The 22311-nt window shown below is 46.3% G+C and overlaps 1 protein-coding gene and 1 pseudogene across 4 annotated transcripts in view; one reads left to right on the forward strand and one right to left on the reverse strand.

Moving 5' to 3' along the window:
* LOC112612445 (zinc finger protein 83-like) overlaps positions 1 to 10736 on the reverse strand; it is a 77090-nt gene extending 66354 nt beyond the window's left edge. For 2 of the 4 annotated variants that reach the window (XM_025366989.1, XM_025366987.1), the window contains exons 1-2: positions 10672 to 10736; positions 1688 to 1769 (exon numbers count right to left, since the gene is read on the reverse strand). In XM_025366989.1, coding sequence (XP_025222774.1) covers positions 1688 to 1750 — 63 coding nt within the window. In that variant the 5' untranslated portion in view covers positions 1751 to 1769; positions 10672 to 10736. The remainder of the gene's footprint in view (positions 1 to 1687; positions 1770 to 10671) is intronic. The other 2 variants (XM_025366990.1, XM_025366988.1) reach the window with 2 other exon arrangements.
* Positions 10737 to 21187: 10451 nt separating this feature from the next.
* LOC112612459 lies at positions 21188 to 21863 on the forward strand (annotated as a pseudogene).
* Positions 21864 to 22311: the final 448 nt, after the last annotated feature.

Raw genomic sequence — 22311 nt, forward strand, 5'->3', positions numbered from 1 at the left:
CCCCCCGCCCCCCCGCCGGGGGGAAAGGGGGGGACCCCGCCCCTAAAAAAAAAAAAAAAAAAAAAAGAATATCCCAAGCCTGTAATCCCAGCACTTTGGGAGGCCGAGGCGGGCGGATCACGAGGTCAGGAGATCGAGACCATCCTGGCTAACATGGTGAAACCTCGTCTCTACTAAAAAATAACAAAAAACTAGCCGGGCGATGTGGCAGACACCTGTAGTCCCAGCTACTCGGGAGGCTGAGGCAGGAGAATGGCGTGAACCCAGGAGGCGGAGCTTGCAGTGAGCTGAGATCCGGCCACTGCACTCCAGCCTGGGCCACAGAGCAAGACTCCGTCTCAAAAAAAAAAAAAAAAAAAAGAATATCCAACTAGGATAAATCTAAGAGACCTACAACAGACAACATCATAATAAAACTGTCAAAATTCAGAGATAGAGAATCCTAACAACAGCCAAAAGAAGAGCTAACTGTCACTGTCAAGAGGGAGCCCCTGTAATATTATCAAGATATTTCTCGGCTGGGTGGGCGGTGGCTCACGCCTCTAATCCCACAACTTTGGGAGGCTGAGGCGGGCAGATTATGAGGTCAGGAGTTTGAGACCAGTCTGGCCAACATAGTGAAACCCATCTCTACTAAAAATACAAAAAATTAGCCAGGTGTGGTGGTGTGCGACTGTAATCCCAGCTACTCGGGAGGCTGAGGCAGGAGAATTGCGGTGGTAAGACCATGGCAGTAAGAATCATAGTGATAAGATCACGGTAGTAAGCTTTGCTTAATGCGTGGGAAATTTCCCATGTTCTTAGTCAGAGAGGGCACCTCTGCAGCTGGGGGCAGGGATGGAATCTTCCCACATCTAAAAGAGGAAATGACAACTCCAAGAAGAAGCAATCGGCTTTTCTTTTCTTTTTTTCTTTTTGAGACGGAGTCTTGCTCTGTCACCCAGGCTGGAGTGCTGTGGTGCAATCTCCGCTCACTACAAGCTCTGGTTCCCGGGTTCACACCATTCTCCTTCCTCAGCCTTCCAAGAAGCTGGGACGACAGGCGCCCGCCACCACGCCCGGCTAATTTCTTTGTATTTTTAGTAGAGACGGGGTTTCAGCATGTTAGCCAGGGTGGTCTCGATCTCCTGACCTCGTGATCCACCCGCCTTAGCCTCCCAAAGTGCTGGGATTACAGACATGAGCCACCGCGCCTGGCCTGCAATCAGCTTTTCAATACCCCAACTTGTAGGAAACCTCCAGATATCTGCAATGAAGTCACCATGCCCACAGGCAGCCAGTGTGTTATTCTTGGTAACAGTGAAAAACTGTCAAGGAGATTATGTGAAGTCAGGAGTTTGAGGCCAGCCTGGACAGCATGGTGAAATCCTGTCTCTATTAAAAATACAAAATTAGCCCAATGTGGTGGTGGACACCTGTAATCCCAGCTACTTGGGAGGCTGAGGCCTGAGAATCTCTTGAACCTGGGAGGTGGAGGTTACAGTGAGCCCAGAGTGCTCCAGTGAACTCCAGCCTGGGCAATAAAGGGAGACGGAATTTAAGATGAGAGGGAATGAGAAAAGGCATGGGTGAGTGCGAGCAAACGTGTGAGGCAGGATGCTTCAGACTCCAAGAAGACTGGCTACTACAATACCTGGCATTTCAGAAAGGAAAGAGACAGCAGAATCCACCGAGGAATATCACTCACCTGAGGAACAGCCATCCCTGGATCCTTTTCTTTGCTCTTCTTGGTGGCTTCCTCATGTAACATGAGTCTTTGGAAATTAATCCTGTGTGAGGAAAAAAATATGATATTTAATTTTTTTTTTTGAGATGGAGTCCAGCTCTGTCACCATGATGGGGTTCAGTGACATGATCTCATCTCACTGCAATCTCCGCCTCCCCAGTTCAAGAGATTCTCCTGCCTCAGTGTCCTGACTAGCTGGGATTCCAGCCATGTGCCACCACACACAGCTAATTTTCTGTTGGCCAGGAGAATCTCGATCTCCTGACCTCGATATCTGCCCACCCCAGCCTCCCGAAGAGCTGGGATTACAGGGGTGAACCACCGCAACCCCCTCACCTCCCCGTGGATCACAGGCCGATCTCAGATCTCAACATAGAGGACAGTGCCCTGACATTCAATATGTTCAATACAATAGACACAGATGAGAATCACCAGTGCCATTGTAAGTATTAGTGAGCATGGGTCCCATCCTATGATAATAGCAATCTTTGACAGAACAGCATAAAAGATGTATTTGCAGAATGCCTGAGAACCCCAATGTAAAGTCAGGGTTGAGCTCCACTCAGAGGGCGCCAGCCCAGCACAGCCCCACCTTCTGGCTCTGCTCTCCCCTTGGTGACTTGTTCCCACCAGGATCCAGTGAACAGTAAAGGAGCAAAAAGAATCACACAGAACAGGCAACGTGGACCAGAGGTGGGGGTGAAGGTGGAGCTGCCATGTCAAATGGGGGGTTGAGGAGATCACAAAGGTTTCCATAGAGAAAGTGATGTCAGAACAAAGACTTAGGGAAGAAACGCTGCTTGTCACTTGCAGCTGATGGGACAGAGAATCCTAGGCAGAGGGACAGCACAGGTGAAGGCCCTGAGACAGGAGCAACCTCAGCCCCAGAAAAAGGAAAGAGGCCTGCGTGGCTGGAGCAGAGGGAGCCAGGAGGACGCAGGCAGGAGATGAGGTCAGGGAGGTCCTGGGAGCCCAGATCCATAGGGATGAGGTCTTGAAATATTTTTCTCCCACACTTCAAAAGAATTTTGGAAATGATGTATTTTCTCACTCCTTTCATGTATACACGCAACTTTCTCTTTACGTTATAAATTACAACATTTACAAATAACGGAATTCATTTCCCATATTTAAAATACATGCTGTCAAGTTTGGCTAAGTCCCTGGAAGTACACAGTCACCCTCATCTGAGACGTACAGGACTGCAGGGGAATGTGTTTGGGGGTTTAGGAAATCACCTACGGAAATGTGAATGTGGAGACGCCTGTTTGATGTCCCAGCAGAGAGCTGAGGAGACAACGGGACACAGGATTATAGAGCTCAGGGGAGAGGCCTGCAGGGGACATGGAGTTGTGTAGGTGGGTTAAAGTTGTGAAATGACATGGTATAGAAGGGCAGTGGGTGTGGACAGAGACAAGGAGAGGTTCAAGATGATTTGAGTCTAATTCCCTGTTTTTTCCATTCTGGTACTTGTGTTTTTTACATTTTTGGAGAACAGTAATTTATTTAAAATTCATATTACACCTGAGCATTACCCTGTCCTATAGAAAAAGCCACAAACTATTTGGTCAATCATTTCAGGGGCCAGTGTCACTCTGACTGAGCTTTTCTGGTCTTATTTGTCACCCGTATATTACAGGTGCAGTCACTGAGGTTCAGAGCAGGAGACATTTCACCAAGTTATCCTGAGAAGCTCTGAGTTGAGTGGGAAAGAGGTGTGGCTCATTCCCACGTGATGGCCTGGAAGGGTTAACAGACTGGCATTGGTTTTTTTCTCTAGGAATTTGCAGGATGGGCTGGGTGTGGTGACTCACCCCTGTAATCCCAGCACTTTGGGAGGCTGACATGGGTAGATCATACGAGCCCAGGAGTTTGAGACCAACCTGGGCAACACAGTGAAACCCTGCCTCTAAGAAAAGTACAAAAAATATCCAGGTATGGTGGTGTGCCTCTGTGGTCCCAGCTATTTGGGAGGCTGACTGGGGTGAATCTTTGGCCTCTCAAGTAACTGGGATTACAGGGGTGAGCCACCACGCCCAGTCCAACATTTACATTATAGCATCTTGACTTGACCCTCGACTCCTCAGCTGCCTTGTGACTGTGTGTGTGTGTGTGTGTGTGAGACTGTGTGTGTGTGTGTGACTCTGTGTGTGTGTGTGTGTGCTCATGTGCTGTGACAGGCAAGGAAAAACCAGTAGAGAGTCATCGCCACTGGTCTGGCAGGAGGAGGTGGCCCTCAGGTTGCGGTTCACTGTGCTGTTTGCACTCTGATCCTTGGAAGAATCCTTCCTGAAGTCATGGAGCCTCCAGCTCCTCCAGAACAGAACAAGTTGTGTAGGGGTGTGTCCTTCATGCCCTTCAGGAGCCTGATCTTCTCCCCACTCTTCCTGAAGGGAACCCAGGACCCTGACTCTGAGCACATCACCTGCTGGTGGCAAAGCCCCTGCCCATAATGGCCAAACGGGGCCCTGGTGATGCACAGAGCACAGAAGACTCGGGAGCTGGAGTGAGGCGGTGACACAGACGGCAAAAATGGGAATGCCTCGGGATTGGCTGAGGACACAAGGTCTGGTCTGTTGGGCTTTTCTGACCTCAGTGAGGCCTTCTCCTCTTATTTTGACGGAAATAAATAGCCACAGGAAGTTCAGATCAATTAGAGTGGAAATTTCCAGATGAAATGTGGGACCATCCTCACACTTGCCCCAGCCCCTCAGTCTTCCCTGAGGATGCCTCAGCCTCTAAACCACAACCCTAGAGTAGATGCTGCAGTTGTCCTATGGCCAAGATGGGAAATGTGTATCCTTCAAGTAAGGGAGACCCAACACACAAAGTAATCCACGCAGAAGGGTGTTTCTGGGCGGGCACAGTGACTCCCGTCTGTAATCCCAGCACACTGGGAGACCAAGGCAGGTGGATCACCTGAGGTCATGAGTTTGAGATTATCCAGGCAAATATGGTGAAACCCCATCTCTACTAAAAATACAAAAATTGCGCTGGGTGCAGGGACTCATGCCTGTAATCCTAGCACTCTGGGAGGCTGAGGCTGGTGGATCACTTGAGGTCAGGAGTTCGAGACCAGCCTGGCCAACACCGTGAAACCACGTCTCTACTAAAAACATAAAAAGTAGCCTGGCTTGGTGGGCATCTGAAATCCTAGCTACTCGGGAGTCTGAGGCAGGAGAATTGTTTGAACTCGGGTGGTGGAGGTTGTAGCAAGCCAAGATCGCACCACTACACTCCAGCCTGGGTGACAGAGTAAGACTCAAAAATAAAATATAATAAAATACAAATACAAATACAAATACAAAAATTAACCGGGTGTGGTGGCACACACCTGTAATCCCAGTTACTTGGGAGGCTGAGGCACAAGGATCACTTGAAGCTGGGAGACAGAGGTTGCAGTGAGCCAAGATCACGAGACTGCACTCACAGTTTGGACAATAAAGTGAGAGTCTGTCTTAAAAAAAAAAAAAAGCACTTCTGATATGATTCATGCAGAGATAATAAAACCTGGGTAACGTGATAGAGACTGATGGGCAGAGGGAACTTCAGAAGGTGGTGGGAGGGCATGGGAGACAGCTCTGAGCCTAGACCTGAAGGAGGAGAAAGGGACAATGCGGTGATCATTTAGGGACATAGGGTAAGAGCAGGGACAATGACCTGAGACAGAAAAGGTTTTGGTGTTTGAGGAAATTAAAAAAACTGTGACTGGGGCAGAGGGAGTCGGGAGAGGAGGGCAAGCTCCCAGGAGGAGGCTGGACACTGGCAGGGGCCCTGAACACAGGGCTGTGGAGCCACAGTGAGGCGTTGGGCTTTTGTCCTGGGGAACACGGGAAGCTGGTGGAGGGTTCCCTGCCAGGAACTGACATGACCTGCTTTAGATTTCACTGTGATATCCTCATACAGAGAAAGGCCCCGAAGATGGTCTCTGTGTCTGAGTCTACACTTCTGTTTCTTCCATTCTTCTGTTTTCTTCATTTTTAGGGTACTGCATCCCATTTAAAATTCTAGTTACAACTGGGCACTCCCCTCTCCCAGATGAAAAGCCACGCCCAGACACACACTCTATTTTGCCAATCATTTCAGGGGTCAGCGTCACTCGGGTTGAGCTTTTCTGGTCTAGCCCCTCATCGCCAAGTTGCACGGAGGCTCACTGGGCTCAGAGCAGGGACATATTCACCAAGTTATCCTGAGAAGGTCTGAGATGAGTGAGAAGGTGTGCCTGAATTCTTACATGGGGCCTGGAAGGGCTAACGGGAAGGGTTGGTCTTTATCACCCCATCCTTGAAAATTAGAGAAGCATCTTTCACATACCTGGGCTAAAGAAACTTCTTTTACAAGGTTCTGATGCCATTAATTCCTGACATTTAATTCTTCCTTTAAAAAAATCACAGTAACATCCATAAAATGCAGAAGTGTGAACATATAGCTATTGACCTTGAAAACAGTGAAAGAAGGTCAGCTGTAGAACTAAGACATAAGCAAATTGTTTTAATCAAGAATATGTGGGTGATCAGGCACGGTGGCTCACGCCTGTAATCCCAGCATTTTGGGAGGTCGAGGTGGGTGGATCGCCTGAGGTCAAGATTTTGACACCAGCCTGGTAAACATGGTGAAACCTCGTTTCTACTAAAAATACAAAAAATGAGCCAGGCATGGTGGCAGGCAACTGTAATCCCAGCTACTCGGGAGGCTGAAGCCCGGAGGCAAAAGTTGCAGCAAGCTGAGATGGCAGCATCGCACTTCCAGCCTGGGGAACAAGAGTGAAACTGTCCAAAAAAAAAAAAAATACAGGAGTGCTTCTGGAACAGCATTCCATGCCAATCTGACCCATCTGTCAACATTTGTCCAAATGCACTAGATGGCCTTGAGGGAAACATGCACTTAATAGCTTACAACTCAAGATTTTAACAATGACATAAGGAAAGAAAACTGAAAAATAGACTAACTGGTTAAACTACATTTTCATGTTAAGGTAAGAGGTCCCCGACGTCTTTACCGGGTACACACTGAAACAATCAAAACTTCTGTATAAGGTACCAAAGGTTTCCAATAAATAATAAAATCTAGAAAGCATGCAGACCTCGATCTGAACCAGATGCAACTAATTTCAAACCGAAACTATTTTTAAATTGTTTTTTTTAAAAAAAAGCTAACAAACTCTGAGGTCAATGGGAACGTAACTGAAATATACACATGTACAGAAAGGAATGATGTGAGTTGGTTATAGGATGCCACAAAGGCATCTTTCAGAAGTGATTATGTATTAAAAAGATATTCTTAAAACTAAGATTTTTCCACTGCAAATATATATATATATATTTAAAAAATGAGGAACTAGAAAGAAAAAAAAAAGGAAATCTATTACACCATGAGAACAAAAGCACTTTTGATGTCCCTTTTGTTTTTTATTTTATTTTTTTGTCTGTTTTTCTGAGATGGAGACTCACTCTGCCGCCCAGGCTGCAGTGCAGTGGCATGATTTCAGCTCACTACAACCTCTACCTCCCAGGTTCAAGCGATTCTGTACCTCATCCTCCTGAGCAGCTGGAACTATAGGTGCATGCTACCATGCTGAGCTAAGTTTTGTATTTTTCATAGACACGGGATTTCACCATGTTGGCCAGGCTGCTCTTGAACTCCTGACCTTAGGAGATTCCCTCACTTCAGTCTCCCAAAGTGCTGGGATTACAGGCATGAGATACCGCACCTGGCTTTGATGTCCATTTTAGAATGTACTATGGGTTGGGTGCAGTGGCTCACACCTGTAATCCCAGCACTTTGGGAGGCAGAGGTGATCAGATCACCTGAGGTCAGGAGTTTGAGACCAGCCTGTCTAACATAGAGAAACCCTGTCTCTACTAAAAATACAAAATTGGCCCGGGGTGATGGCGCATGCCTGTAATCCCAGTTACTCAGGAGGCTAAGGCAGGAGTATCACTTGAACCCAGGAAGCAGAGGTTGCAGTAAGCTGAGATCGCAACATTGCCCTCCAGCCTGAGCAACAGGAGTAAAACTCCAACTCAAAAAAAAAAAAAAAAAAAAAAAAAAAAATACTATGTAGGCCAGGCACGGTGCCTCAACCCTGTAATCCCAGTACTTTGGGAAGCCAAAGCAGGAGGATCCTTTGAGCCCAGGATTTTGAGACCAGCCTGGGAAACATAGTGAAATTCCATTTTTTGTTTGTTTGTTTGTTTTTTCAAATACAAAACTAGCCAGGCTTGGTGGCTAATGCCTGTGGTCCCAACTACTCAGGAGGCTGAGGTAGGAGGATTGCTTGACCCCAGGAGGCCAAGGCTGTAGTTAGAGGAGATCATGCCACTGCACTCCAGCCTGGGTGATAGAGCCAGACCCTGTCTCAAAATATTAATTAATTAAAAGTATTTTGTAATAATAGAAAGTGATTTTTGTCCTACTTCACTGCCCCACGTCCTACCCCACCCTGGGAAGAGGGAAGAGAGTGACTCACAACTCAGTAAGTCGCTGCCCTCTGGCTGAATAGGGATTCCAAGTGGAAGCTCAGCTCTGATGCCAAGATTTACAGAATGCACATGTCTTACAGATAGAAGTTTTAAAATTCTCAATCTCATTTTTATAATTTAAACAAGTTTTAAGTTCTTAGATTATATACACAGAAGTCAGCATGTCACAACTAATCATATACAATAAACTCACCTACTCATCTGATCCCAAAGTCCCCCCGCCACTTCTTTTCTTTTGAGACAGGGTCTCACTCTGTTGATCAGGCTGCAGTGCAGTGGCATGATTTTGGCTCACTGCAGCCTGGACCTCCTGAGCTCGTGATTCTCCTCCCTCAGTCTCCAGAGTAGTTGGGATTACAGGTGTGCACCATCATGCCCAATTAAGTTTTTTTTTTTGGCAGTGATAAGGGTCTCACTATGTTGTCCAGGTTGGTCTAGAACTCCTGGACTCAAGCAATCCCCCTGCCTCAGTCTTCTAAAGTTCTGGGATTACAGGCATGAACCACTGCACCCAGCCTCTCTTTCTTCATTACTTTGCTTTCTTCCCTAATTCTGTACATATCTCTCATTCTCCCCTTCTCTCTCTAGCTCCTGTTTTATTTTTCCCCAGGATTCTGCTCTTCATTTTGTACCCCTCTCCTCTCCTGCTGTTTATCGCCTTCTTCCCTCTATTCCTTCTCTTCCACCTCTTCTGCTCCATCCTGGCAACTTATTTAACGTCTTGTTGCTCTTTTCCCCAATCTTTTGATCATCTTGTATCTCCATATGAGATAGAAATTTAAATATAATAAGTACTGCATTTATTCACTCCAATAAAAGTAAAAGCAAAGGCCCATAATATGGCAAGGCAAGGGTTAAAAAGAAAAAGAAAAGAACAAGTTTTCCTCTGCAAGCTCAGGTTAAGGACGGTTACAGGATAACACTGTCCGAATAACCAAGTCTAAACGAATGGGCTCCAGACACCCCCACATTCCAGAGCAAGGTTGAAGAAAAAAAAAGAGTGAAAAATTATTTTACTGTTACTCTTTTTCCAGGCTTCTTCAGCATCATGATGTTTTGCAAACGTATTTAGCCAGTTCTTGTTTTTCTTTTGATGCAGCTGCAAGGTCACTGGCTATGCAAGATCACGAGATATGTTATGCTATCAATTACATGGCCTGTCACTGTATAATTCATTGCTTTTGTAAGGCCACTTGTAAAAACTCCACTCTGTCTTTGTTCAATACTCAGCTTTTTGGATATGAATCCACTGAGCCGGTGTGTACCTAAAATAAACAATTCTGTTTCTCTCATGTTGGTCTCTCCATTCTTCACTTTACCACAACACATATATTTCCACCTCTTTTCCCATCTCTGCGCCTCCTCTGCTCTCCCTGTTACATTCCCTCTTCCCTGTTATACCCTCGTCCCCACTCTCTAGAACTCCAGATCCCCAGGTGTCCTCCCTGCTGTGGTTCTCCCTCTGTTCTTTTTGCCACCAGCACCACTCTGCTCTGTCTGCCCTGGCTCCAAATGCCCCCTCTTCTCCCTCACTCTGATGCCCTCCTCCCTACCTTGCTGTCCTTCATATCTCTGTACATCTAGCTTTTCTCTACATTTCTCCAGTTGCTTTTCTCCTCCTGCTTTCTTATCTTTTTTATTTTCACTTTTGCTGTCTCTTGGCAAATCTCTCACCATCCTCTACTTTGCCATCTGTTATGGGTCTTTCTCATTCTTCTTTTCTCTGTCTCAGGTTTTCTACTGCTCTCTCAGTCCCTCTCTCTGTCTCCTGATCCCTTTGGCCCACACAATCACAGGAGGGTTTGGAGTAAGACACCTGCATCCTGGAGGAGCGCATTTTCCAGGGGCTGGAACTGAGCAGGCAAGAACACCCCGTGTTACAGGACAGGCCCCGGGCAGCTCCTCAACGCGGGCTCAGGAGAAGCGGTGACTGCGGAGGAGAGACCTGGGGAACAGCAGGGCCCGGCACGAGGAGGGAGGTTGGGGGCGACGGTGCCTGACAAGGGTGGGATCTGCAGGATCCCAGGACAAGACAGAGGACGCAGCCTCCCCGGGACGGGGGCCGCGGCGCTGTGCTTCAGGGGCCGACAAGGGCAAGGTTGGGAGGCGTCCAAGGCGGGAATCCACGTCGCGGGTGAGGACTTTAAAAAGCGCGGGGCGGGAGGAGTCTGAAAATGGTTTTGAGCAAAACAAACAAACAAACACACACAAAACAAAACAAAACAAAACTACCCGATAGAAAATGTATACATTGCCCTACAGCAGAAAGACTGTGGATGGGACCAGCCTCAGGGCGACTTTAGACCCAAAAGGAAGCGACTTCCGGACTCTCACGGGGATGTCTCAATTTGCTCTGCGTGAAGATGGGCGAGAATTTCCAGATCTATGGGGACCCTAGGTCCCAGGGACAGAAGCGCTGAGGACCTGGGAAACGCAGACTTAATACAAAACAGCGAAACTCACCGCCGCGGTGTGACCGTCACTCCACGCGATCCCCTTCCAGGTTTGCGAGAATCTGCGCGCGCAGGACAGAAACCAGGCCTGGGCGGGACCCGCGAGGTGGTGGGCGGGGCCTGGGCGAGGTAGGGGCGGGGCGCGAAGCAGAGAGACTTTGCAGTTTAGAACCTGCAGACAGCAGAGCCGTGACCGGACCTGTGTGTCTCACATCCTGGCTCCCAGCGCCTCTGTGTTTGGGGTTTTGGAGGCGAGGGCGGCCAGGAAGTCTGAGGCATGATTCAAAAGCCCTGGAATTGTCTGGAACGGGGATGCAAACTAGTATGTGAAATGCAAAGCCCTGCCTGGGCGGAATGCACGATTTCATGCTGATGGCCCACAAAACAGAATAGACATCCTCTCCCTTTCTATTCTCCATTCATACGGTAGGGAGGGTCGGTCCTGTGCTCAGCTTCAGAGTCTTCCCTAGAGCCACCGTCTGGAGTGCGGGACGGAGTGCTCAGGCCAGGGAGGAGTGAGATCACCACCTGCTGGTTAAACACAGCATGAGTGCGGGCGCGAAGGCAGGAGCCTGAGGTCCCAGCTACTCAGGAAGTAGCAGCAGGAGGATCGCTGAGCTCTGGGGTCCAGGCCAGCCTGGGCGACAAAGTAACACCACCTCCCTCAGGGCCCCCTTCCTTGTCTCCCTCTCTCTCCCTGTCTCTCTCTCTCTCTCTCTCTCTAAACTTTTTTAAATAAAATTTTTGATGGTGTGACATAAGGATCCAACATTATTCTATTCCGTGTGGATATCGTTATTTGTCCCAGCACATTTGTGGAAGAAATCTATTACTTTTCTTTCTCACGTTTTTCTTTTCTTTTTCTTTGAGAGGGCGTCTCGTTCTGTCGCCCAGGCTGGAGTGAAGTGGCGTGATCTCTGCTCACTGCAACCTCTGCCTCCCAGGTTGAAGCGATTCTCCTGCCTCAGTCTTCAGAGTATTACAGTATTACTGGTATTAGAGGTGCGCGCGACCATGCCCATCTAATTTTTGTGTTTTTGATAGAGGAGGGCTTTCACCATGTTGGTCAGGCTGGTCTCAAACTCCGAACTTCAAGTAATCCACCTGCTTTGGCCTCCCAAAGTGCTGGGATTACAGGCATGGGCTACTTTGCCTGGCCTAAGGAATACTCTACTATTTAAACGTTGAGAAAATACAATAGAAAACAACAACAACAAAAATCTTCCCCCAAATGAGTAATTATCTCCACGACAACAGAGAAAGAAATAAAAACCATTTTATTAATAAAGAAACCTTAGACTCAAATGTGATGGGGGAAATAGAGGCAAACAGCTATAAGGTTGAAAAGAGAGAAACTTCACTGTTCTATACAACCCATTAAGTACACGTTTTCAAGATGAACAGTAATCAGTCTTCAGATTCTGGCTTTACTTGGTAATGGAGGTGACCATCCGTGTCAGCTAAATAGCTTCATCCTGAGGGAGGGGGAAAACCCTAATCCATGTCTTTTTGGCAAGTGTGAGTTTTACAACATGGCGACAGGTGCCCTCTCTGGTGAGGCTCCTACAGTCCGACAGAAACTGATGTCGGAGGTAAATAATAAAATTTAGAATACATTATTAAGTGCAAAGGTTATTTGAACACAAAGCTTGGAAATAGCCACCTGGAAACATCAACTTCAAATGAATGGGATCAGCGTTCCCAAGCAGAGATGTTAAGATTTCACACACAGGGAAAGACAGAGAAGCTTTAGCAGAATGGTGCATAGGTTGCAGCAACTTGGTTCCGGATTGATACACTTCAAGGAAGGTTACTTTGTCACTCCATAAGAAGGGACAATGATGCCAAAAGATCTTATCTCTGGGGCTGCTTAGTCTTCCTGATTATTTACAGAAGAACTCCCCCTTTTTTTTATTGTTTGTTTGCTGTTGCTGTTGTTTTTTCAGACAGCGTCTAGCTCTATCACCCAGGCTGGAGTGTACTGGCGCTATGTCGGCTCGCTGCAACCTCCACCTCCTGGGTTCAAGCAGTTCTCCTGCCTCAGTCAGACAGGTAGCTGGGATTACAGGCCAGCATGATCACACCTGGCTAATTGTTTTCTATTTTTAGTAGAGACAGGGTTTCACCATGTTGGGCTTCTCCATTAATGCTCTCCTGCATACTTCAAATCACATCCACACACACTTAAATTAACTTCAGTTCGGAGATTATAAGCAAAAACTTAGAGAGGACACATCCACAGGCTGAGGTGGGAGGATTGCTTGAGCCTGGAGAGCAGAGGTTGAAGTGACCCAAGATTGCACCATTGCACTCCAGCCTGGGGCACACAGTCAGACCCCATCACCCCCACCCACCAAAAAGTTGGAAATGCATTGAAATAAGAGACAGCTTCAAGAAACTATAAAAGCAATGCATGAAGAAAATGAGAAGGTCAACCAACATAGAGAAATTATGAAGAACTACATGGAGACTCTCAGGCTAAAAATACAGTAACTAAATGGAAAAATTCAATACATGGGATCCAAATCAGAATTCATTATGTAAATTAAAAATTAGTGAAGAGGCGATGGCTGAGGTGGCTCACACCAGGACTTTGGGAGGCCAAGGTGGGTGGACCACTTGAGGTCAGGAGTTCGGAGACCAGCCTGGCCAATGTGGTGAAACCTTGTTTCTACTAAAAATGCAAAGATTAACCAGGTGTGGAGGTGGCCTCCCGTAGTCCCAGCTACTCTAGAGGCTGAGACAGGAGAAGCACTTGAACATGGGAGGCAGAGGTTGCAGTGAGTCAAGATCACTCCACTGCACTCCAGCCTGAGCGACAAAGCAAGACTGTCTCAAAAAAAATAATAATAAAAAAATAGGCTAGGCATGGTGGCTCATGCCTGTAATCCCAGCACTTTGGGAAGCCTAAGCAGGCAGATTACCTGAGGTTGGGGGTTTGAGACCAGCCTGACCAACATGGTGAAACCCCATCTCTACTAAAACTACAAAATTAGCCGGGCATGGTGGTGCATGCCTGTAATCCCAGCTACTCCAGAGGCTGAAGCAGGAGAATCACTTAAACCCCAGAGGCTGAGGTTGCAGTGAGCCGAGATCACGCCATTGCACTCCAGCAAGCTGAGGTTGCAGTGAGCCAAGATCATGCCATTGCACTCCAGCATGAGCATCAAGAGTGAAACTCCACCTCAAAAAAAAAAAAAAAATTAGTGAAGAGGAAAAGAAACAACAACAACAACAAAAATAAAGAAAGAAAAATGAAGGGAGTCTAAACAAACTGACTGAACAACATCAAGGACAACATCCTGGTTGGGCATGGTGTCTCACGCCAGTAATCCCAGCACTTTGAAAGGCCGAGGCAGACGGATCACAAGGTCAGGAGTTCAAGACCAGCCTGAACAACATAGTGAAACCCCATCTCTATTAAAAATACAAAACTTAGCATAGCATGGTGGCGCGCACTTGCAGTCCTAGCTACTCCGGAGATTGAGGCCAGAGAATCGCTTGAACCTGAGAGGCGGAAGTTGCAGTGAGCGGAGATCGCACCATTGCACTCCAGCCTGGGGAGCAACAGCAAGACTTCATCTGGAAAAAATAATAATAATAATTAAAATAATAATAATAAATTTAATTTAATTTTTTTTTTTTTTATTTTTTTTTTTTTTTAAACGGAGTCTCGCGCTGTGTCACCCAGGCTGGAGTGCAGTGGCGCGATCTCGGCTCACTGCAAGCTCCGCCTCCCAGGTTCACGCCATTCTCCTGCCTCAGCCTCCGAGTAGCTGGGACTACAGGCGCCCGCCACCACGCCCGGCTAGTTTTTTGTATTTTTAGTAGAGACGGGGTTTCACCATGTTAGCCAGGATGGTCTCGATCTCCTGACCTCGTGATCCACCCGCCTCGGCCTCCCAAAGTGCTGGGATTACAGGCTTGAGCCACCGCGCCCGGCCAAATTTAATTTAATTTAAAAGGACAGCATCCTACATGTTATAAACATCCCAGGCTGGGCATGGTGAATCACACCTGTAATCTCAGCATTTTGGGAGGCCAAGGTTGGGGGATCACCAGAGGTCAGGAGTTCAAGTCTGGCCTCGCTAACATGGTGAAATTCCATCTCTACTAAAAATATAACAGTTAGCCTGGTGTGCTGGTGGGAACCTGTAATCTCAGCTACTTGGGAGGCTGAGGTGAAAGAACTGCTTGAACCCAGGAGGCAGAGGCTGTAATGAGCCACGACTGCACCACTGAACTCCAGCCTGGGCAACAGAGCGAGACTCCATCTCAAAAAAAACTACCAGAAGTCCCAGAAGACAGTGAGAGGAAGAAAGGAGCAGAAAATCCTGTTGGAAGAAATAATGGCCAAAAATTTCTAATTTCAGAAGGCAAAAGAAACAAATTCAACACTTTAAGAATCTCCAACTAGAGGCCAGGCACAGTGACTCATGCCTGTAATCCCAGCACTTTGGGAGGTCGAGGTGGGTGGAAAGAAAACGGAATAACAGGCTACTTGAACTAAATATTGATGTTAGCATAAAGGAAAAAGGTCCTAGGGCCAGTCGTAGTAAGTCACACCTGAAATCTCAGCACTTTGGGAGGCCGAGGTGGGTGGATCACCTGAGGTCAGGAGTTTGAGACCAGCCTGACCAACATGGAGAAACCCCGACTCTACTAAAAATACAAAATTAGCTGGGCATGGTGGTGCATGCCTGTAATCCCAACTACTGGGGAGGCTGAGGCAGGAAAGCCACTTGAACCAAGGAGGCGGAAGTTGCAGTGAGCTTTGATCGCACCATTGCACTCCAGCCCAGGCAACAAGAGTTAAAAAAAAAAAAAGAAATAGGCCTTTAATATCTGTATCAAGTACACATTGAAACAGCCTAAAATCGGGCACGGTGACTCACACCTGTAATTCCAGCACTTTGGGAGGCTGAGGGGGGTGGATCTCGAGGTCAGGAGATCGAGACCATCCTGGCTAACATGGTGAAACCCCGTCTCTACTAAAAAAAAAATTACAAAAAATTAGCCAGGCGTGGTGGTAGGTGCCTGTAGTCCCAGCTACTTGGGAGACTGAGGCAGGAGAATGGTGTGAACCCAGGAGGCAGAGCTTGCAGTCAGCTGAGATCACACCGCTGCACTCCAGCCTGAGTGACAGAGTGAGACTCCATCTAAAAAAAAAAAAAAACCTGGGCCGGGCACGGTGGCTGAAGCCTGTAATCACAGCACTTTGGGAGGCCAAGACAGGTGGATCACGAGGTCAGGAGATCGAGACCATCCTGGCTAACACGGTGAAACCCCGTCTCTACTAAAAATACAAAAAAATAAGCCGGGGGAGGTGGCGGGCGCCTGTAGTCCCAGCTGCTCGGGAGGCTGAGGCAGGAGAATTGCGCGAACCCGGGAGGCGGAGCTTGCAGTGAGCGGAGATCTGGCCACTGCACTCCAGCCTGGGCGACAGAGCGAGACTCCGTCTCAAAAAAAAAAAAAAAAACCTGAAATAATCTATCAGGTACTAGAAAATGTTTCCAATATATATTATACAGACTAGAAAGCTTGCAGTCCTCAATGTAAACTGAACACAATAAATTTCATAGAGAAACAATTTTAAAATGGTTAAAAATATACACATCTAATGAAAGGTGGGGTCAAAGAAAATAATTTTGAACAAATATCATAGTTGGAAAACAATGATGTGAGCTCATAAGATTCTATCAAAGCTTATTTGAGAAGTAGTTATTTATTTTACTTTGTTGAGATGGAGTCTCACTCTGTCCCCCAGACTGGAGTGCAGTGGCACGATCTCAGCTTACTGCAACCTCTGCCTCCCGGGTTCAAGCAATTCTCCTGCCTCAGCATCCTCAGTAGCTGGGATTATAGGCGCCCGCCACCACACCCAACTAATTTCTGTATTTTAGTTGAGATGGTGTTTCACCGTGTTGGTCAGGCTGGTCTCGAACTGTTGCTGTTACATGGGGACTGAAAGGAGGAGGATGAATGCAGGAACGAAGACAAAGACAGAAGGATCTGTTTGCAAGAAAGGGTCAGGGGACTCCTTGCTTATAGAGAACAAGGGCTCTGAGCTTCTATAGCCTTTTGAATTTATTGGGTAAACAGGGAGGAAGGGGTAACTGTTGGTCAACTATTTGATTTAACACAGGCCTACATAATTGCTTTCTTGGTTCAATAGGCTCCAGATGTTCCTGTAGATAACTTCAAGGAACACAGTGCCTGGGATGTGACTGCCTTCAGCATTCCTTCTGGTGGCAGATGCAGTTGTCAAATTGCCAGCATCCTGCTTTCATGAGAAGAGTTTCCTGTTTCCCCATATAGCCTCCAGTGGTATACTGAGTTGGTCTCAACCCTCATTCCTTCAGCCTCCAACATCTCCCCATGTATGTTTTTGCATTAATTGAATAAAGGTAATTCCAGGCTGTGCAGTTTTCAATTGCCGGTTGGTGGCCCACCCGATCTTACAGACTATAAACAGAAAACAGAGACATAACATTATTCCTATAAGTATAAAAAGGACATTAAGCTGATGTTTAACATAGGTTCAAGGATTGATACTTTCTAAATCCTGCAGGAATTCTGTCCAAGCTTCTAAAGAGGGCTGAAACTCGAGTCTGCTTACTCAAGTCAAGAATTTTACTTTGCGGCCAGGCGCGGTGGCTCAAGCCTGTAATCCCAGCACTTTGGGAGGCCGAGACGGGCGGATCACGAGGTCAGGAGATCGAGACCATCCTGGCTAACACGGTGAAACCCCGTCTCTACTAAAAAATACAAAAAACTAGCCGGGCGAGGTGGCAGGCGCCTGTAGTCCCAGCTACTCAGGAGGCTGAGGCAGGAGAATGGCGTAAACCCGGGAGGCGGAGCTTGCAGTGAGCTGAGATCCGGCCACTGCGCTCCAGCCCGGGCGACAGAGCAAGACTCCGTCTCAAAAAAAAAAAAAAAAAAAAAAGAATTTTACTTTGCAATTCATTGATGTCAAAAGTGACATTGGATGTAAAAGCCCTCGAAAATGAGCCTTTACAAGGTCTTATGGATATTCACTTAGGTTATATTCCAAATTGTCTACACAAATGCGAGTATGCTTAAAATGACAGTGTAATTTCTGCTGCAACTGTAAACTCTGTATTTGTTACCCTCACCACAAAACAGTAGTCTTTAACACTGTCACCTTAGTTTGTAATTCAGTATTAATTTGATTTTGAAGCATCCATGCCTGGTAAGCTGTGTGCATCCAATTTTCCATATATCGGGCTTTTTGAATAGAGCTGTGCAGTGCTACTGAGGACACCACCACAGAGGTTATTAGTGTGACTAAGGAAACGATAGCAAAAATTACCATGCCCAAGACTCTATGAGCACGATGAGTGAGCTGAGTGAGAAGGAGTTTCACAAAGTGTAAAGCGAGGGTGATAGTCCAAGGTTCAGACAGATTGACAGGGATACACAATCCAGGAATGACATTTACCTGGAGCTAATCCTTCTTAGAAAAACACAAACTGTAAATTGAGTGGTGATATTCCTTACAAAGGTAACATCAACACTGTGTTGAACAACATTACCGGTACTGGAGAGTGTCCCAACCCAGAAGCCGCCATTCGTCAATGGGAGTGCTGCTTTCCATACCGACCCCTGAATTGGGTCCCCCTTTCCTTGATGCCACCACTGAGGTAAAGGTGGGTTAAAGCCTGTCCCGTGCCAAGGAAGCTGCACGGCAGATTCAATCCCTGTGCAGTGTAGCAAAGAGAGGTTGAAGGTGTGCCACCAGTACCAGCGAAGTTTGTGCCATGATGTCTGACTCTCATCTCACCCATCTAATTGACCACGCGGCCCCTAGTCATGATGGACAACATCACTGGACATGACCAGCTGTTTTCCCTGTTTGGCATGTGGCACGTATTATATGGGAGTAAGTGTCTATAGTCATATGAACATAGCTGAGGTTGCCAAAGGCAGCTATATGGGTAACATCCATCTGCAAGATTTCTTTTGGATGCAAACCTCATGGGTTACATTCTTCTACAGGTGCAACACCAGGGACATGTTGGCAAGTGGGGCAGGCTTGCACAGTAGCTTGAGCTTGGCTGTAAGGGCAGAGGTGTTTTGATGCAGTAATGCAAGAGAAGCTTGGGCTTGTCAAAATACAGAACTGATCAGTTTATCTGCTCTATTATTACCTAGAGATAGTGGCACAGGGAGTTGAGAGTGAGAGCAGATATGAGAAAGATGAAAAGAGGCAGTACAAGAGTGAATAGCTTGTTGGAGTCTTAGACACAAGGTAAACAGTTCCGGTTCTAGGGTACATTTAATAGTGGCAGTCTCAAAGCAACTGGCTACATTTACCACATAGGCTGAATCACAAACAATATTAATAGGAGATAAAGTTGTGAGCTCTAGAACCAGAATAACTGTGATTAATTCTGAATGTTGAGCTGAAACTCCAAAAGTCTTTATTGTTTGAGTATGTTTAGGTCCATACATACCTGCATGACCTTTGGAAAAACCATCAGTAAAATAGGTCTGTCCACCTGGAATAGGCTTGTAGTGAGTAATCACAGGGAGGATGAAAGGGTGAACTTTATAAAATTGCAAGATTTTGTCTGATGGATAATGGTCACCTGTTATTCCCACAAAATCTGTGAGAGTGATTTGCCAAGCAGTTGACATTTCCCAAGCTACGGCCTGCTGTCAGGGCTCCAAAGGAACAACCATTTTATCAGGATCATATTCTGTAAGCATTCTTGATCTACACCTGCCTATTGTCATTGTGTAATTAAAGTTGTAGTTGTGTAATTAAAGAAAAACTTGCCAAGTTTTCACTGTCTGATTGGATAAAAAGAGCCATTCTATTACCATTATGGATTTGTCTATGAATTGGCCCGAAAGTCCTTCTGGAGAATGGGGGGAAGGAAGAATAAACAAAAGCAAATTCTTTCGCAGTTGTAGCCAGAAGGCATGCCATTGTTGAAGCATCTGCTCTACAAGCTATAACTCAGCTTCTGCCTCTTTAGTAAGTTGCTGAGGGGAATCTAACGACGACTCTTTTTGGAGGGTTTGATAAAAGTGTGTGAGTTGATAAGCGACAATACCTAGCATCAGGCACAGCCAATTAATATCCCCTAATAATTGTTGGAAATCGTTCAGAGTTGGTAACCTGTCCCGATGGAGAGTTATTTCCTGAGGTTGAACACTTCTTTCAGTAACAGTAGTACTCAACTGTTGGTATCGGGGGTTGCTTGTACCTTTTCAGGAACTATTTTGAGATTCCATTCAGTTAAGGCCTGCTTTATTTCTCTGTATAATTGGTGTAATATTTGAATTGTAGGAGTGGCCAAAAGAATACCATCCATATAATGAATGATGTAGGCAGCGGGAAACATATTCCAAGGCTCCTTTAATGCCCTTCCTACAAAATGCTGACATAATGTGAGACTGTTGAGCATGCCTTGGGGTAAAACTTTCCATCGATAATGAGAGACAGGCTCTCTCTGATTAATAGAGGACACAGAGAGGGCAAATTTAGGCTTATCCTTCTCATGTAAGAGTATAGTATAAAAGCAATATTTAAGATTGATTATTACAAGAGGTCAATCTCTAGGAATGGTTGTTGGGGAGGGTAGACCTTGCTGTAATGCACTCATTGGTTTAATCTGTGCATTAATAGCTCTCTAATCATGCAGCAGTTGCCATTTTCCTTTTCCAGGACCACAAATCCTGGTGAATTCCAGGGGCTGACTCCTCTATGTGTCCTGCATCCAATTGCTCTTTTTCTAGCTGATGGAGTTGAGTCAGTTTCTCCTGTGATTGGGGCCATTGATCCACCTACACAGGTTTATCAGTTATCCACTTTAGCGGCAAAGCTGTGGATGCAGGAGAAGTATCAATGACCCCTCTTAGAAATCCTGATGTCCTAGTCCTTTTCTCTCTGTTTGCCCGGTTATTGATATTGGATTAGGGTTTCCCTGCAGGAACTTTCCCAAGCCTTTCCCACTTTGATATCGCTTGTCCTTCAACATTTTATATCCTGGGTTATCAAGTTTATCATTTGTAAGTCTCAGATCCCATGCTGTAAGTAAATCTTGGCCCCATAAATTAACAGCTATATTTGCGACATAAGGTTGAAAAGTACACAGCTGTCCATCCAGACCAAGACAGGGTAAAATCTCAGGACTCTGTTGAACACTTTGAGCTGTTCCCACTCCCACTAGGGATGTAGAGGTTCATTACGGGGGCCAGGATGGGGGCCACTAGTTTTTGGATATTACTGACACATCAGCTCCTGTATCCATAAGCCCATAGAATTTCTTTCATTTAATTTGCACTGCACAAGTGAGTCAATTAGATGCTATGGGTTGTGATAAATACATTTCCTGTGTAGTTATACTCCCAAATCCTTGATTTCCTCATTTTTCCTTTCATGGAGAAGGGTGTAATTTGCAGGGAATAAACAATAGTTGAGTAATATGTTCCCCCAGTTCAAAAACCCAAAGATCTTGTGACATTAAAACTACTGCTCGGCTGCGGCGGGTACCATGGTCGGTGGCGAAGCGGCAGCTGCAGTGGAGGAGCTGGTCTTGTGGGTGCAGCAGGCGGCCGACTTCACGGAGCAGTTCCGCTCCTACTCAGAGAGCGAGAAGCAATGGAAGGCCGCATGGAATTCATCTTGCGCCACCTGCCCGACTACTGCGACCAGCCCGACGGCGGTGGCCGCCTGGACCAGCTGCTGTCCCTCTCCATGGTCTGGGTCAACCATCTCTTCCTAGGCTGCAGTTACAATAAAGACCTTTTAGACAAGGTGATGGAAATGGCCAATGGGATTGAAGTGGAAGACCTGCCACAATTTACTACCAGAAGTGAATTAATGAAAAAGCATCAGAGCTAAGCCAGAAGATTTATCACATTTTCATCATCAGCTACAGGATTAGAAAGGAGGCTGGGATGAATGTGACGTCGACCACAGCAGCTCTCTTAAGACTCCTGGTATTACTAACATAAAGAGGCAGGTGGAATGAGAAGGACTCTGTCTAGATTGGCTTTTTTAACATTCTCATTTTTTCCAGTAGTTATCACTGTAAAAGTATGCATGGATATTTATGTATTTATAAATCATGTACTCTAAGATGAGTTCGTCAACATTGTAAAAGCCCTCTTCTATTTTCAGGTTTTTGGTTTTTTTTTTTTTCTTACCAACAAGGTCTCACTCTGTCACACAGGTGGGAGTACAAGGGTGCAGTGTTGGCTCATTGCAGCCTTGAACTCCTGGGCTCATATTTTCAGGGTTTTTTGTTTTTCATTTTGTTTTTTTGAGACAGAGTTTTGCTCTGTCACCTAGGCAGGAGTGCAGTGGCGTGATATATTTTCAGCTTTTAAATGTCAGAATTTTTGTTTAAAATGCCTTTTTGGGCTGGGCACAGTGGCTCACACCTGTAATAATCCCAGCACTTTGGGAGGCCGAGGTGAGCGGATTACCTGAGGTTAGGAGTTTGAGACCAGCCTGGCCAACACAGTGAAACCCCATCTCTACTAAAAATACAAAAAAGATTAGCTGGCGTGGTGGTGGACATCTGTAATTCCAGCCACTCGGGAGGCTGAGGCAGAAGAATTGCTTGAACCTGGGAGGTGGAGGTTGCAGTGAGCCAAGATTGCACCGTTGCAC

This window comes from Theropithecus gelada, chromosome 19 (assembly GCF_003255815.1).
Source record: "Theropithecus gelada isolate Dixy chromosome 19, Tgel_1.0, whole genome shotgun sequence".
Taxonomy (NCBI): Eukaryota; Metazoa; Chordata; class Mammalia; order Primates; family Cercopithecidae; genus Theropithecus; species Theropithecus gelada.